General features: G+C 36.3%; 1 protein-coding gene across 1 annotated transcript in view; it reads left to right on the top strand.

Moving 5' to 3' along the window:
* Positions 1–16,674, top strand: part of HSD17B4 (hydroxysteroid 17-beta dehydrogenase 4) — a 61,418-nt gene extending 44,744 nt beyond the window's left edge. Inside the window, exons 21-24 of the mRNA XM_021546256.2 lie at positions 1,172–1,261; positions 3,834–3,972; positions 14,165–14,292; positions 16,256–16,674. Of these exons, the coding sequence (XP_021401931.2) occupies positions 1,172–1,261; positions 3,834–3,972; positions 14,165–14,292; positions 16,256–16,345 (447 nt within the window). The 3' untranslated portion in view covers positions 16,346–16,674. The remainder of the gene's footprint in view (positions 1–1,171; positions 1,262–3,833; positions 3,973–14,164; positions 14,293–16,255) is intronic.
* The last annotated feature ends 779 nt before the right edge of the window (positions 16,675–17,453 follow it).

Raw genomic sequence — 17,453 nt, 5'->3', positions numbered from 1 at the left:
GTTTCCCTGTTAGTTAACAGAGTTCATAATATGCTTCTAAGCCCTTCTAAATTTGTAAGTGGAGTGAGTTGTTCTGTTGTGTTTGAAAGCAAAATTTGTAATTATGCTTAGTTTTATTTAATTTATGTTTAGTAATTGCTAATATGTAGAGTTGTGGTGAATTTTGCTACAGATTTTTCATCCACAACTTTGGAGTATCTGATTTTGGATAGAAATTACAAGGCTTAACAGGATTATAGTAAACCATTTTAAACAGTCATGAGGTGTGCAGAATTTTGTTTCTTATTGCATGCTGGATTTATATGAACGAAATCCATCTTTGTGCTGAAATGAACTCTGGTTAAATCAAAATACATATGGACTTAAAACTTTTGAGAGGCTGGTTTGAATCCATTTTCAGCAATGTCTGAAGTGCAGTGGCAGCACGTGACAAGCTGTTAAGCATTATTTGAGTAATAGTTAGTGTAGTGCAATAAACTAGACTGTGATACTTGCTATTTTTTCAGCTTGGCTATTTGTCATACACCCCTCTATATGCATTATTAGTAAATCAATTTGCCATCTTCTGTTAGCTGCCATAAATCAGTATGGTTTGTCACATCCCTCAAAGAGAAAATGCCAAATTGAAACCCATTTCTTATCTGAATTAACTATTTCAAAAAATGAAACTGGACAGAGTTCAGGTATTTTCCATCATTGTTTTTGTAATCTTTCTTGTTTGCAATGCTTAAAAAGTTGTTTCTAGTGCAAGTTGAAGTATAAGGTATGTGGAGATAGTGAAATTGTCTAAATGGACTCTTGACAACTGAATATCTACCTCAAGGAAAAGCATTTTAGAACACTGTCTTTCTACTTATGAAGAAATATTGACAGCAACTTGTAACACTGGAGGTAAATAAGGTTTTTTAACTGTTTTCATCAGCAATATATTTTGGTACAGTTTCTCCAGAGGAAAATAATTATTTTGCTTGAAGAGTTGTTTGGAAAACATGTTATAACAACTTGCCTCAAGACTACAGCACATTTATGAGATGTTTTTTTTCACTCTGTAACTTTTATGTTTTCTCTTTACATCTCTGATTTTAAAATATCAGCAATACTCCTTAAATTCTTTCTTTTGTGCCTTTCTGCAAATAAATCACCTCATTAATATATTTTTCCTCCACTACAGATCAAGGAGACAGGAGAAGTTGCCATTGCAGGGGGCTATGTGGATATAGTACCAGCCTTGGAAAAGCCTTCTGCTCGAGAGCCTCTGATGGTAGGTGGAAGCAATGGAAGTCTTAACTTGCAGAGAAGCATAGTTAGATTTTATTTTGGTGAAAATCACAGGAAAAATACTTAGGTCTCTTACTAATCGATTAGTATTCAGTATATTTAGTATTCAGAGGATTTACGAGTTCAGAGATGTTACGATGCATGTTGTTTAAGATACAGATGTTAATTGATCTGCTTGTGAGGAAAATTCCAGTTGTTTTGAGATACAGTAGATGTTGATGTTTGATGTGCTTGATGCTAATTGAACTCTGAGGATAAGCATTGTGCTGTATGTTACAAAACAAACAAGGGCATGTACCACCTGCCACATGTACCACATGAGGGCCACATGTTTTGAGCACTTACCTAGCTCAAAATAGAAATTATTTTAATGTAATTTATAATTAAAGTAATTGTAGAACAGTGCTTTTCTTATTATTTTGTAGTGTTGAAGATCAAACTCTGTTTAGGATGTAAAAGTGTGTTTTGCAACTTTTTCAGAGACATGGGGAGAGGGGCAAGAAGGCATTAGCATAAGTGAAAATGAGATAATGTATTCACAGAAAAGAAGTTTTGTCAATGAATCATTTTGAAATGAAACTCCGAAAGTTGTTTGTACAGTATGTGGTCAGGCCTAGCACACAGTATGCTCTTCATACTCTCTATATTTTAAATCCCCTGTGTGCATGCATGCCTTAAGCCTCAGGTACTGTACTTGCCACAAACCACAGAATTGTACATGCAATGAGGATGACCCTAATGTGGTCTAAAAGTCAGTTAAGGCAATGCATATTTATTAAGTTTCTTATTAAGGCAATGCCTTAATAAACTGTTACCTTTTTTCCCCATTGATTCCTGCATGCAAACAATGGAATTTTAATGCTTTGAAGTTCATGAAATACTGAGATAGTGACACTCATATAAAGCTTTTGATCACAGAATGGGTAATATTGGGTAATATGTGGGCTGCATCCAAAGCAGTGTGGCCAGCAGGTCAGGGAGGGGGGTCTGCCCCTCTGCTGTGCTCTGGTGAGACCCCACCTGGAATACTGCATCCAGCTGTGGGGTCCCCAGCACAGGAAGGGCATTGATCTGTTGGAGTGAGTCCAGAGGAAGGACATCAAGAAAATTAGGGGAATTGAGCACCCCTCCCATGATAAAAGGCTAAGAAAATTTGGTTTGTTCAGCCTGGAAAAGAGAAAGCTTCAGGGTGACCTAGTTGTGGCCTTTTATTACCTGAATTACCTGAAGGGAGATAAAGAGGAACTTTATACTAGAGCTTGTGTGACAGGATAAGGGGGAATGGATTCAAATTAAAAGAGGATAGGTTTAGATTAGATCTTAAGAAGAAATTGTTTACTGTGAGGTTGTTGAGGCACTGGAATAGGTTTCCCAGGGAAACCAGCAGGCTGTGGCTGCCTCATCTCTGGAAATGTTGAAGGCCAGGCTGGATGGGGCTTGGAGCACCTTGGTCTAGTGAAAAGTGTCCCTGCCCCCAAACAGGGGAGTTAGAACTAGATTATCTTAGGGTTCATTTCAATTCACACCATCCTATAATTCTGTATTTTATCCAGGGACCTGCTTCTTTTTGCTGCTTTTGTTTAATCTTCTGATGTATTCTGAATTGTTGAATAAAGTTCAAACATTAGAACTTTCTTGAACTGCTCAGATTTTCTTGTTTTTTAACTTGGCAGAACAGGTGTTCTTAAGCTTGTTCTGGGAAATTAAGGTGCTTTGGCAAAAATTTGCTGACAGAGTCAGACACCCACCAAGGGAAACCAGCCTGGCTGAGTGAAGACTGACAAATTTTAATGCCATTGGGAACCTTTTAATGTAATGGAAAATGTTAGGCTTAACCAAAGAGCTGACAAAATTGTACTGAGGAGTTTAGTGTTCTACTGTACAGGTAGGTACAGTGAACAACTAAAGTTCTAAGAGCTTCTTTGCTCCAGTTCCAGGTAGACGAAAAATGTCACTGAAGTAGCTTCCTAAAGTGTAGCCTTTTATCCAGTAAAAATACTTTTTAAAAGAAAGACAGTGAAACACTTGCAAAATAATGTGCTTGGAAAAGTTGGAAATGTAAATGTAGCTAATCCCACTGTTAAATTTTGTCTGCACCAGAGTTTGACTGTATTCATAGTGCAGTATGTTTTGACCATCTTTCATGTCCAAGTAATGTACTGGTAAAAACATTTGTTTTTTGTTCTGAAAACTAACATAACATTCACTGTGGAAGAAGTGGCAGTGGTTATTGTCCAAAGGAAAAAATGGGCAATTTAGAAACTCTTAGAGCACAAATTAAAAAATATTACTTAAATTGTAATGATAAATGACAAAAACTATAAAAGCATGATTTGAAATAACTTTAAATGAAAATCTGAAATGTAGCATTTTCTACTTGAATGTACTCTTTAGTGCTGATGGTGGCTAGAGGTGATTATTTTGTAGTAGAAGAAGTCTCAATTGCATTTAGTAATTCTGCTATAGATAGCTGAAGCATTGTGTGCTGGAAAATGACATATTCAGTACCTATTAACACAGTTTCAATTTTAAATTCTTCATATTCTTTTTTTAAGACTGAAGGGCTGCAGAGTAACCTTGTGTTTGAAGAAATTGGTCGTCGTGTAAAAGAGATGGGAAATGAATTAGTAAAGAAAGTAAACGCCGTATTCCAGTGGGACATCACTAAAGATGGAAACACAGCAATGCAGTGGAGTAAGTTGTAATGTTTATATGATACCCCAATGCATTTTTATTATGAAGTGGGATTAATAGTAATCATTCTAATTAAACTGATAGCTTGAAACTAAGCATTGTGTTGTACATGAATATGCAGTGCGATCTACAGGTCTGAATGGATTCTGGGTGCACAAATGGCAAGGAGGTCAGATAAAGTTTGGAGGTACTAAAATTCAAGGAACATACTTCTTTAACTTGCCTATTTAGATGTAGGCATAGGTTACATCATCCTTTAGAACTTCAGTGCCTTTCTATTTACTTTTTCCAGATTGGACTGCCATTGCACTTAGGAAAGCATGCTAAATTAGCCTAGTTGGAGTGTTACAATAATTAGTCTGCTGGTGATGTACATGCTAATTGATCTAAAACAAATAAGTAATTATTTCTAGTGCATCGTTCTTGTCACTTCAGTGAAAATGTAGTCTAATTTGTTTCCATTTAAACTTTCTGAGATCAAGGTTTAATGGAAGCATAATCATGATTTCCCATTTGTTAAGCATGGGACTGGTTGATGACGAGAAACTAAAGCCTCTAATAGTAATGGATCACAGCAGAACTTTTTCCTGATTAAATGAGTAATAGAATTATGTGAAGTGGTCTCATGGGGGGAAGCTACTTCCTCAAAAACCTTTTCTTCTTAAATTCTCCTTTGCTGTCTTTATAAAACTATGTATTTTTGAAAACAACCCCAAATCTTATTTTATTAATTGGATAGATTTTTTTATCTTTGGAAATTTTTTCTTTTGTTTTTTTAGTTGACATGTCTGCTGCTTTATTGGTAGAATGTAAAGATTTTCTAAAGGAAAAAAGTTTAGTGAGGTTTTAACTTCCAGGCCTTTTTGTGGAGAAATGAAAGTCTGAATCAAGCCTGTTGCTTAGACTTCTTTTTGTTTGGTCTCAGCAGTCGGATGTAATCAAAAGAGTTTTGGGGACAATGCAAGTGAAGGGGCTGCCCTTTGACAGGCTGAGAGGCCAGATGAGGTCTGCATTATGTTTTGCTCTGTACACTGTGGCTCTTTTTAAACTATTGTTGAGCAATCTAGAAACCTGTAATTTCACTTAATCCTTTCCTAATGTTGACCAGTAGAGATTCTGAGTAGCAAGACTGCTGTTAAGTTTCAGGAAAAATATTATACAGAGATTGGTCAGGATAGTTGTGTTCTATTTGCCTTGCTTTTTAAGCAGTTTTTGAGGGATAAAGAGTGATTTCCATTTGTGTAGAAGTTAATAAATACTATGAATATACCTGTGTAGATTATGCAAGTTGATTGCCCATACATCAAAATGAGACAAGGGAAAATCTACCTCAGATGTTCTGTCTTAAAATTCATTACTGCTCTTAATCATTTCTGTTGTCTGCAGTTTTCCATTTTTGCATAAAGTAATTTAAATTATGGATGCAGTTAGAACTTTGAGAGAAGGCTTATGAAGTTTTACTTGCATTCTTGCTTACATTTTTAGATGGTAATTAGAAGTGAATTGGTTAAACTCCTGAATACTTGACGTAGCAACTTCCATTTGTTGGGCAATCACTCTGTACTCCACATAAGTCCTGTCTATTGTTTCATGTGTAACTACAAGTGATACAAGTGATTGTCGTGTTTATAATAACAACTAGAAAACTATTTCAGGTTGATTGATCATTTGCTTTAGCTTTGGAATTGCTTTATTGATCAGCTAAATTCAATATTATGTATGTCCAGAAAATAGAGGATAAGGCAATGGAGGAGAAATCTGCTGAGGGGTGTTACAAGATATGAATAAATTTCTCACTCATTAAGTTCTGAAACTGCAAATTACTGAATGCAGAACAAGCACACTTAGAGATTTAGGCCTGAGCAGTGCACTGGTTTGCTTCATGAGATCACATTTTATTAGAGGGGAAACAGGTGAATGTTTTTGCTATTGTATTCAGATCAAGAGAGTGCTCCTGCTTCAAATAAATCAATAGTCAGTCTTTTGTTCTCTCCTGCTTCTCCTACTAAAGCAGTAGGAAGAAGGTACTGCTTTCTTCTACTCATATGTCTCTAGCTTTAAGGTATTAAATAGACATAGCTTTTGTTTGTCTTGTTCCCTCTGCTTCTGTTGCAATGAAAATTTTCTATGCCATTACGTGAATTTGGAAAAAATCTTGAAGATCCCTGTGGGATGGAGGCTGGTGGAGTTAATCTAATATATTAAACATTTCCTGCTGCTGACTGCTATTAAGTGCTGAAATGAAACTTTTCTAGAAGCTTGGAAAATTTACTGTGAAAATTTTTACAGTGTGGTCAATTCCTTATGAATTACTGTAGTCTCTGTGGTGTAGTAAATATGTAAGGCTGAGTGTAAATATCTAGGTGACCCAGCAGGGTGTCTGTAGAAAATGTTGCTTACTTTTCCTTTTAAGAGCATTGGTATGCTAGTATTTCCTTTTTACATCACTTGTTTTGAAAGAACTTTCTGTGTCATCCTGTTTCTCTGTGTTTTCTGAATATCTTTGTGTGCCTTTACATATTAAGTACTTCTTGGATAAAGAAAACAGGAGTTGGTTAGTACTAAAATAGTTAAACTGTTACAAATAATCTAAACATTAAAATTTCATATTGTCATTATGAAAATAGTTAGAAAAACTGACTAGCAAAACTTTTAGGAGTTATGACAACTGTAGTGTCAGCCTTCACTGTTTCTTCCTATATGGATCAAGAGCCTACTGTTGCTGATGTCTATTTAACTCCAATGGCACATTTTTAATAGCAACCAATATATGTATCTGCATGATGAAATTTTTATTTGGGGAATATTTGGAAACACTTTCCTGTCATTAAAAAGCATATACCAAAGCAAACATAAAGCAAAAGACCTTCCAGAGGAAAATACTTGAGATTTATAAGCAGCTGCGAACTTAATTCTTTATGCGTGTTTGCATATGTTATATTATTATTTAGTATTCAAGTGTCTCTTCTACTAGATGCTGGTATAATTCATTTACCAGCAAATGAAGAAGAAGATGATAGTTTGTGAGCTTACATTCAAAGGAAGACAGCTTTCTTGCAGTTAGGATATTCTCAATAATCCAAAAGATTTAGGATATTCTCAATAATCCAAAGATTTCTGACATTGTGATCTTTACAATATCTCTGTATGGTCATCAGCAAGACTTTTGTAATGTAGATGAGCAATGATAGTCTTTTCAGAATATATAACATTGACAATGCCATTTGCTTACTTGAATTTTTGACTTTTTGAGTTATTAATGGAAAGTAAGCTTCTCTACACAATTAGAAATTTTAGCCTTTGACAAATTGATTTTTTACTTTAAAAACTGAAGATCACAGTATGATGTTACCTTTGCTATAGCTTGAATTTATTTCTGTGTCACTATTTTGACTGGTTTTCAAAGGTGCTTCAGATTTTGATGTTATTCAACTCAGTAGAATTGCACTTTTTTACTCTACATTTAAATTTGGCCTGGTGGTTATTAGTTGATCTTCTGTGTACAGGAATTTTAAATCATTTTTGTAAATGTTATGCTGCTAGATTAGATCCATTCTGAATTATCTTTCTATCTTTTCTAAGTAAAATTACCATTTTGGAGGGTGAATCCCATTATGTACATAGCTATAAGAAAGCAAAAAAGAAAAATATGACATTAAAATTAATTCACAACTTGGTTCATATAGATAAATATTACATACTACTTCAGTGTATGGTCAAAATTCTTGACAAGTTATGACTGAAACAACTTGTATGTGAAGAAGAATATTATTTTGGCTGAGGTTTTTGTTTTAAGCCGTGACTTGATGTTAATTAATTAATGATCTATCTTCTTTTAGGCCTCTCTTTGTAAGGGCCTCCTAGGCCTTTACAAACAGTGTTTCTGGTTCTTTTGGGCTGCCTGATAGGCCTCTTTCTCTTATTTAATTGGATATATAGTTGTTCTGTCTTATGTTTTAGTTTTTTGACTTGTCACTTTTACACAGCTTTGTGCTGGAAACAATCCGGGCCCTGCAGCCCATTGCTCCCTTGCCCAATGGTTGTTGCTCCAGTATCTTCTGCTAGTGTCCTTCAGCCTCTTCAGATCTGAGAGGGAAGCAGATGGGAGAAGATGGCAGCCACAGCACGAGTGCTGTGTCCATTTCTGGGCCCCTCAGTTCAGGAAAGACATTGAGGTGCTGGAACATGTCCAGAGAAGGGCAGTGGAGCTGGGAAAGGGTCTGGAGCACAAGTCCTGTGAGGAGCAGCTGAGGGAGCTGGGGGTCTTTAATCTGGAGGAGAGGCAGCTCAGTGGGGACCTTATCACTCTCTACAACTGCCTGCAAAGAGGTTGTAGCCAAGTGAAGGTCAGTCTCTTCTTGCAGGTAAGAAATCACAGGCCTAGCAAAAATGGACTTCAGTCATGGAATGTTGATGCTGGACATCAGGAAAAATTTCTTCATGGAATGAATGGGCTGTCCAGGGAGGTGGTGAGTTCACTATCCCTGAGGTGTTCAAGAAATAACTGAGTGTGGCACTCAGAGTAATGATCTAGTTGTCAAGGTATTGATCACTTGGACTCCATGATCTCAGAGATCTTTTCCAACCTTAATGACTCTCTGATTCTGTGAAATTTGTTCTCATGCATGCAATTAATCTAGTATTTTTCAAACTTTAAGAAAACAAAAAGTTCTTTTATTTTACTATATTTACATTTCTAACTGCAACTGTGGCATTCTGATCTCTACTTTCTGCAGTGTACCAGAATTTTTAGAAGTGAAATGAAGTTTGTGAATTGAATTTGGCTTTTGTTGGTACAGAGACACATCTTTATAGAGGCATTTGTATTATAAACACCAGTCTGTTTAACCAGCAGCGGCCTTTACTTTTATGTAGTTCTCGGTGGATAGTGTGAAGCTATGAAGACGTGTAGAACTATTGACTGTACACTCAGGATATGAAATTTTGGACAGCTTATCTGCTGTGTAAACAATGTTGACCTGTAATCCCTGACAACTGGCCTTAATTAGTGATATTTCTGTATAAAAACAAGCTGGTCTAATTTAAGAGGATGGTGAAAATCCTTTTAAAAGAGATAAAGCAAGTGTCGAAACCTAAGAAATAAGTGTAGTGGTACTGAAGCTACCTTCACTTTTTAAAAAAAACTTAATTGATAATTCACCTCAGTTTTTTCCAGTTATAGCTTCACTACCTAAAGCATGCTTTGCTTTCTTCTGCATATGTACTACTATACAACAATTGCCTTTTTTTCAGGCATTATAAAATACCTTTTTTTTTTTTTTTGAGTTAAGGTTTAATTTCAACTTTGCTTTCCATAGAGAAAAGGTAATGCTGTTGAGATCTGTTGGCTGATAGTTAATAGCACTCCAGAGCAGTACTCGGAAGAGTTTGCCCATCTGTTGCTTTTCTTCATGTTTCTGAAGTTAGTGAAGAAGGCAGGAGATGTTTCTGTTCCTTTCCAGTTCTCAGAAGAATAAAACTTTATTATGAGAACTGGGAAGAAATTGTTACACGTTGTTAGTTGTGAACAGCTATAAATTACAGTGACATTGCTCAATAATTTGTGATGCAATATGACTTCAGGCAATGAAGAGTGGTAATACTTGATTTTATCTGATTAGTGGTTGAGTCTTGTATTCCCCTTACTTACCCACTGTAAAGCAGAATAAAACCCAAACCAAACAAAAAAAAATCTAACCATTAATAATTTTCTTCTAGAAAAATATTTTTCTTCTTACCCTTTGGTAAGGCACTCTTCAAAATTCAAAATAAAATCCGTACCCCAAATATTACGTTTTTAGGTTTTTGGCAACCTGCTATAAAATTTCAGTATCTACTGTTTTATATAGTGTTTTAACTCCTATATATGTGAATTTTTTCCTGTTTTTATTTTATCTGTGACAACAGCATAATTTTGATGATAATAACTAATAGATGTTTAATTATTGTAATACAATACCTGCATATCAAAGCAAAAGTAAAAATTTAAAGAAAAACTAACATTTCATCACTTGAACTTCTTGATTCTACTTTTCTGCCAGACGGGTAATAGAATATATTCTAGAGGGCAAAAAAGAGGACACTCTGTCTGGTCATTGGGAAGCTAGGATTTTTCTGCTCTGATTCTTGGAACCTTTTCTGGCATTCAGCTTACTTCTTTCATTGCTGGTTTATTTGTCTACAAGCTAGTGCTTGTAGTTTAGTCTCAATTGTCTTTTCAGTACGCTAGGCTAGGTGTAGGTTAGGAGGGAGGAAAGTGGATTGTATATGTTTCTAATCCTTCTGTTTGTTTTTCTGGCCTGGAAAAAAGTTGAGCAAGTTGTTGGGGTGGTTTTTCATTCTTTATAAGGTGGGGAGTTACTTTCCTTCTCTAAATACTAATATGTGATATATTTTGGGTCACTCTTTCTCCACAGTGGCACCTTTTTTTTTTTTTTTTTTTTAAAACTACTCGCATTAGAAAGGTTAACTCATTTATGATGAAGTCTATGAAAAGAGATGGATCAAGTAACAATACAATGCTCTTCATGCTTTTGTAGAAAAGACTGTTTTGCTGTAAACATGAGTGCTTTGTTTTTGTGGCTGCTTATGTTTTTTTTCCTTTTCTTTTCTTCCTTATCAAAAATCTTCATGTCAGTTAAAAAAACTTCAGAGGAAGTGGAAATAACGTATTTGACATTTTTGCAAAAAGAATGTATCACTAGATTTGTGGGTTTCCTTGTTTGTTTTTTTTTGTTTGTTTGTTTTTTTTGGGTTTTTTTGTTTTGTTTTTTTGTTTGTTTGTTTTTTCTGTGTGGGTTTTTGGGTTTTTTTTGTGTTTTTAAGACTTAGAATTTCTAGTAACTAGTAAAGATTAACTTGTGGTGGGATTAAGGGCTTGATGTGATCAGCTTGAGCTTGGTATCCAGCACGGTTATGGAGCATGCCATCTTGATTGCCATCATTCAGCACATCTGGGAACCAAGGGGCCAGATCAAAGCCAGCACACATGTAGAAAATGCAGGTCCTGCCTGACCAACCTGGTCTCCTTTTATGACCAGGTGACTCGCCTCAGCAAAGCCTTTGGCACTGTCTCCAACAGGATTCTCCTGGGAAAGCTGGTGGTCCACAGCTTGGACAGTCATATTATCTTTGCTGGGTAAAAAACTGGCTGGGATGGCTGGACCTGGGGAATGATGGAGCCAGTCACAACTGGTGCTCCCCAGGGCTCAGTATTGGGGCCAGTCCTGTTTAATATCTTTAATATCATGTTGGTCTGGATGAGGGGGTTGAGTGTTCCCTCAGTCCATTCACAGATGACACCAGTTTGGGTGCAAGTGTTGATCTGCTGGAAGGTAAGAAAGCTCTGCAAAGAGATCTGTGCATATGTGCAGGCTGAATCAATGGGCCAAGGCATGTTGGATGAGGTTCAGCAAGGTCAAGTGCCAGGTCCTGTCATTGTGTCACAACAACCCCAGGCAGTGCCACAGGCTGGGCAGAGTGGCTGGAAAGCCACAAGCTGCCCAGTGGAAAAGTATCTGAAGGTTTTAGATGAGAACTGGCTGAACATGAGCCAGTGTTTGCGCAGGTGGCCAAGAAGGCCAGTGACATCCTGGCCTGTATCAGCAATGGTGTGGCCAGCAGGACCAGGGCAGTCACTGTCCTCCTGTACTTGGCACTGGTGAGGTCACACCTCAAGTGCTGTGTCTATTTCTGGACCCCTCACAACCAGAGAGACTTTGAGGTGGTGAAGTGAGTCTAGAGAAGGGCAGCAGAGCCGGGGAAGGGTCTGGAGCACAAACCTCTCCTGTGAGAAGCAGCTGAGGGAGCTGGGGGTGCTTAGCCTGGAGAAAAGGAGGCTCAGGGGGGACCTTGCTGCTCTCTGCAACTGCCTGGAAGGAGGCTGTAGCCAGGTGGGGTTGGCTTCTGCTGCTTCTAGGACAGGACAACCAGTGAGAGGACAAGAAGAAATATCCTCAAGCTGCAGCACAGGAGGTTCATGTTGAACATCAGGAGAAATTTCTTCACAGAGAGGGTAGAATCACCATATCTGGAAGTGTTCAAGTATGTGGCATTTAGTTGTTAAGTAGTAGGTCTAGTTGTTAAGGTAGTGAGTCTTTCCCAAACTTAATAATTCTGTGATTCTGTAAATATGAAAGATTTACCTTGATTATGTGTGCCATGATTATGCAATGTTAAAAGCATGGTTGTGCTTTGAGAGATTAGTATTAATTGTAGATATTGATGATAAATGATGGTCTTGGGATTTGGTTAGGAAATGGAGAAGGAGGACAAGGACTGTAATAGTGTTAAGTAATATCTTAATGTACAACAATGTAACAACTGTTAATTATGTACTATATTCAAAATAAAACTTAGGGCTTGTGAGAACTTTTCTGAGTCACTACACCTATTTAATTGTTTTTGTCATCTAAACCTGACACTGGTGACTGATGGATCAGTATTATCAATAAAGTATATAAAAATTTCTTTTCAGCCAGTACTTGGTGAAGAAGGAGAAGTTATGTCTTGGGAGATGGTATGTCAAGCTTTCAGTATCTGAGTCCCTTCTGGAGCAGTGTAGGAGTGGCAGGGACAGGGAAAAAGATTAATGCCATTGGAATGAAATACAAAAAGGGATTCCTAAGGACCAGAAGTAATTCAAACCAGTTAGGAACTGCAGGCATCCTAGACACCGTGTCTGTGTTTTGTGAATTAATCTGTTGTAGTTGCTGACCTTGCTGTTTATCTCAAAGGGAGCAGTTTTGCTACACTGGTATGATGCCTAATATTAGCAGCATTTGGGTAGAGGTGTATTTTAAAAGCACGTGGAAGTTAGGCCTGGTTAACTTAATCTGAAAGCTGGTATCCACTCTCAGACTTTGGTTGGTCTGTGTGGCTTGCATTTCATGATTCAGTAGATTATTTTTTTGATTTTTGTTTTCCTAATAATAGTCTGTGCCTACAGGAGCAATGTCAAAGGCTCAGGTATGTTAGACCATATAGCAGCTGGTTTAGGTCACAAGGATATTGTTGCACAACCCCTACCCACAAACACAAATGTGCAGATAATTCATCTGGTGCTCAGTAACCTTTTTAAATTTCTTCCCATATTGCTTGAAGTTAGTGATATGCATTAAATCTGTTCCAGGATTTATAATTTACCTTAAAATCACCTGGAAAATAATAATCCATTATGTCACTTCTCACTGAGCAATGTTATATACTTAAGTCTCCTTCTGGTTCTGTTGTAACTGGATAAATAAAAATTACTTAAAGTAGACAGAAAATGAAAGATTTAAATAGACTAAAGCTACTCCCAGTCTCTACAGTTCCCCTTACCCTGTCAAAGAATTATTTGGAAAAGAGTTGCCCATAAGATAGTTTATGCAGACATAAAGCTCCATGGTTAGGAAAGGGTCTTAAAATTTGTCCATGAAGAGCAACCGTCATCCATGATTCTGTGACTAGAGATGCCATGTTGTTATGGATATATCCACATGAGTAATGTGTGGGATGGGGCTGTGATGGATCAAGAGGCAAAGGTGTAAAGGAAAGATGGGAATTCACAAAATCTGAGAATTACTTGGCAGAGCACATCCTGTCAAAATACTCTTCTAAACAAATGACATAATACCTGATAGTGTTAGGTTTGTAGTATATTATTTTGGCAGGTCATTTGCTGTGGGAAAAGAACGTTCAGAAGCTACAGACGCTTGGAGGAATTTTTGTCTTTCCAGGAGAGAAAGACAGATAATTGGCAAGGCTTTAAACATTCCTTGCTTGGAGCAGAATAGGCTATATTGTGTTGCCTGGGGAACAGACCTGGGAAAATATGGCAGTATATTTGAACAACTACATTTGCCTTATCTGACTGCAGGATGCTGGTTTTGAACTTCAGAGCTTTATTACTAACTTGATCGTTTTGCAGTAAGTGAACTAATTAATATTTTGTGCATCTTCAGTGTCATTCGAAAATAAATTTTACCATTGCTGCAAGAATTTTGAAGTCCTTGCTGTAAACACCCTCCCCTTCAGTATAGGAATATCTGTTTCTTTCATTGATGAAGAAGAATTGTACCTCACTTATTTTCTAAGTAGCTGATAGTTTAGACTGGATGCTTTATAATAATAGGTAAGGAAAGTACTGTTCTTAAGCCTGAAATTTTTATCTTTATTTTGAAATTAAACTGTGTTTGCTCTTGCTTCTCAGCAATTGACTTAAAGAATGGCTCTGGAGCAGTGTATCAAGGACCTGCCAGAAATTCTGTTGATACTACCTTCACTCTCTCAGACGAGGATTTCATGGATGTGGTACAACAAAAGATCACCCCCCAAAAGGTAAAGCCTGGGTGTCACAGATATATTATCTTGTACGTAGACATATATTATTTGCCTTACATCAAGTTGTGGTTCATAACTGTTTGCATTCTGAAATCCTAAACTTTGGGGTGTTTTGACAGTGGAGACCAGAGTCAGATTAAGTATAAGCACATCAGTATCTTATACTGAATTAGCTAGAGAGTGTGACGGGGAGTCTATGCCATCTTTATTATCTTAAGACAAAGATGACCACAAAGGGCTAAAGCAAGGCCCTGATAACACCAAGGTTGTGGGTTCAATACCTGTATGGGCCATTCACTTTAGAGTTGCACTAGATTATCTTTCTGGGTCCCTTCCAACTGTGATTCTGTGGCGTAACAACTGGCAGTGCAAATTTAGGAGTTTGTTTACTTCCTGGTACTTCACAGTATACAATTTAAAAGCTTAGGTTTATCAGTTTGATCATTCAGACTGTTTTGATTGTCATGTTTCAGGAAGCTGATGTTTGTTGCAGTGGTCTGATTTATTGCTAGTAGTGCATTATAGAGAAATGTCAAGACAATGCATGCATGTAGATGGTCAGAATTCACCTAAGCCAGGATGTTTTTCAGGGAAATAAAGATTTAAGGAAGGTCTGTAATCTGGATCTGCACTTTTAGCTTCTCGGAGTAATCAACCACTTTAAACTACTAATTTTACCAATAAAAATGCCTTGTGTAAAAGTAAATTAAACTCTCACAAATTTAATATGTCAGTTTACAGATTAAAACTTGAGCAAATGAAAACTTTAATTAAGCTCATCATATATCAAACATTTTCTTTTCTTTGATCCCAAGCAGAAGTTGTTGGAGGCTTTGATTGTAAATTGGAGACTAATGATCACAGTGAATGTTTTCTATAAATCTTGTATACCACATGAGTAAAATCCTTTGTGACCCTCTGTATACAGCAGGCATAAAGCATAAACAAACAAGATTTTGATGTGTAATCTTCAGAATGCTAAAGAACAGTGATTGCAATTCAGGAATATCATCTGTGTTTAGGCATTAGTGTTTCCTTTGAGTTTCTGTGTAGTTTTCCATCTGAAGAACCTCAAGGTGTGTATTAAAATATTTTTCTGCTGGCACTTTCTATTCTTTATTTGAATGTATTTCAAGCTAATGGAACTATGCAAAAGAACATTTAAGGAACTTCCAAAGGGTTTTCAAACTGCAAAGCCATAGCAAAGCAAAACTAGTTTTAAAAAAAACACAAACTAGATTGAAACAAGTTATACAGCTCTTTGAAGCAGGGAGAATAAAAATGTAATATACCAGCACTGAAGTGAAAAATACTGATTGATTTATGACTTTGCAAATGAAACAAAATCTTGCTTATTTCCTGTTTGATATAATATGCTATGAATAAAGCCATTGCATTTCTTTGGCATATGTGTATAATACATTGTGCAAGCTTATGTTTATATTTGTTATGAATTTGAGTGGATAGCTTACATTTTCATTAAGTTGTTAATTTTCATTATATAGCCTTTTAATTCCATTTTTTCATTTCATATAATGATATATGGATATTTGTAGTGTGAGGGGATAGCTTGGAGCTTTATTTTTTGTGCCCTGCTGAAGTTTTCCCATCAGATTCTGTGGAGGCATGTTTTTACAGGTGGAGAAATGCTCTGTGCTATATATGGAAAGGGAATGGAGGCCACTGAAGTTGCTTTGTATTTATTTTATTTAATTTTTTAATGAGTGACAGAGTTGGCCTTGTCTGCAGAATAAATAAAAAAATCTGGTTCTGGGTAGTATTAGAATTGAACAGGTTTTTTTAATAACTGATAACTGTTAAGCATTGTACACTGAAGGATTTCCTCCCAAGTGCTAAACAACCATTCTTGGGCTTATTTTTTTTTGTTCTAGAAACTCTTTGGTTTGTGAGTAAATAGTTGAATACATGTTTCTTCCCCACCCCACTTCTGTTTTTTTAGGCATTCTTTTCTGGTAAACTAAAAGTGAAGGGGAACATCATGCTGAGCCAGAAACTGGAAATGATCCTGAAAGACTATGCCAAACTCTGAACTGCTTGATCATCTACCACAGCAGTGAAGAACTGTAGAAGACAGAAACCAAATTAGTTCAGAAATAATGATTTGCAGGCTAGTTAACATCAATGTACTGATTCATTATATTGCTAATATACAAGCTGATTTAATTGCTGTAGACAGAAGTTATGAAACGAATAACTGTTACTATTGTCCCTTTTTAGTTTTGCAGCAATGATAGAGAATCATACTTTTCTGATTGTACGTCTTTATCTAAATAAAATGTATTTAGTTCTTACAAAGAAGCATATATTTCTATGTCAATTCTGAAGAAAATTAAACCAATAGATTTCATTAATATCTCATTTTATGTGTCTGTCAGTCTTCATTCACATTGCCTTAGATTTAGCTTTATGAGTCTATCTGGTTTATTATTTAATTTAATGTTTTTTGTCTCAAACTCTCATGATTCTATCAGAATAACTGGAAGATGGAAGTAAATTCAATTTATTTACATCATGTCATTATGTGTTTTTTTTTTTTTTTTGTCTGTACCAGAAGGAAACCTCTTGGAACTTTAGAACCCGTATTGATTTGCCATTTTCATACGTTACTCTTGTAAATCACAAAGTGGTTAACGTTTATTCTCTAGGGGAAGCTTTTTCATATGAGAGCCATTAACACTGCACCAAAGTCCATCACTAGAGCCATGTTCTTAATGTAAATTAATTCTCATGAGGGCTGGCATTATGGCAGCAGGAAAAGATGGAAGTGAATTCCTCATTTTGAACCTGTGGCCAGAACTGAGTTAGAAGCTCTAGCCATATGTATTCCTAAAGAAAGTATGCTCTTAATCACTTGTCACATGAACACCTGGAAATTTAATTTCATCAAAGTGACCAACATTTTGCATGCTCAGTTAACACTCTTTTTTTCACCTTCACACATGTTCTCTATGGTTACTTTTTGGAGATGGAAGAATTCAGGCCGTCTCTTTTCTTCTTGAAAGAAAAGAAGTATTTTCTTCTTGATCAGAGGATTTTTTAGAAGATTAAATTTTCAATTCTTTGGGTTGTTTTTTGTCTCAAAACTGGAAAGTACTTCCATTCTCTGACTTTGTGAGCGGACTATAGCCATTAAATAA

Source organism: Lonchura striata, chromosome Z (genome assembly GCF_046129695.1).
Source record: "Lonchura striata isolate bLonStr1 chromosome Z, bLonStr1.mat, whole genome shotgun sequence".
Lineage (NCBI taxonomy): Eukaryota > Metazoa > Chordata > Aves > Passeriformes > Estrildidae > Lonchura > Lonchura striata.
This window is presented reverse-complemented; position numbering and strand designations above follow the sequence as displayed.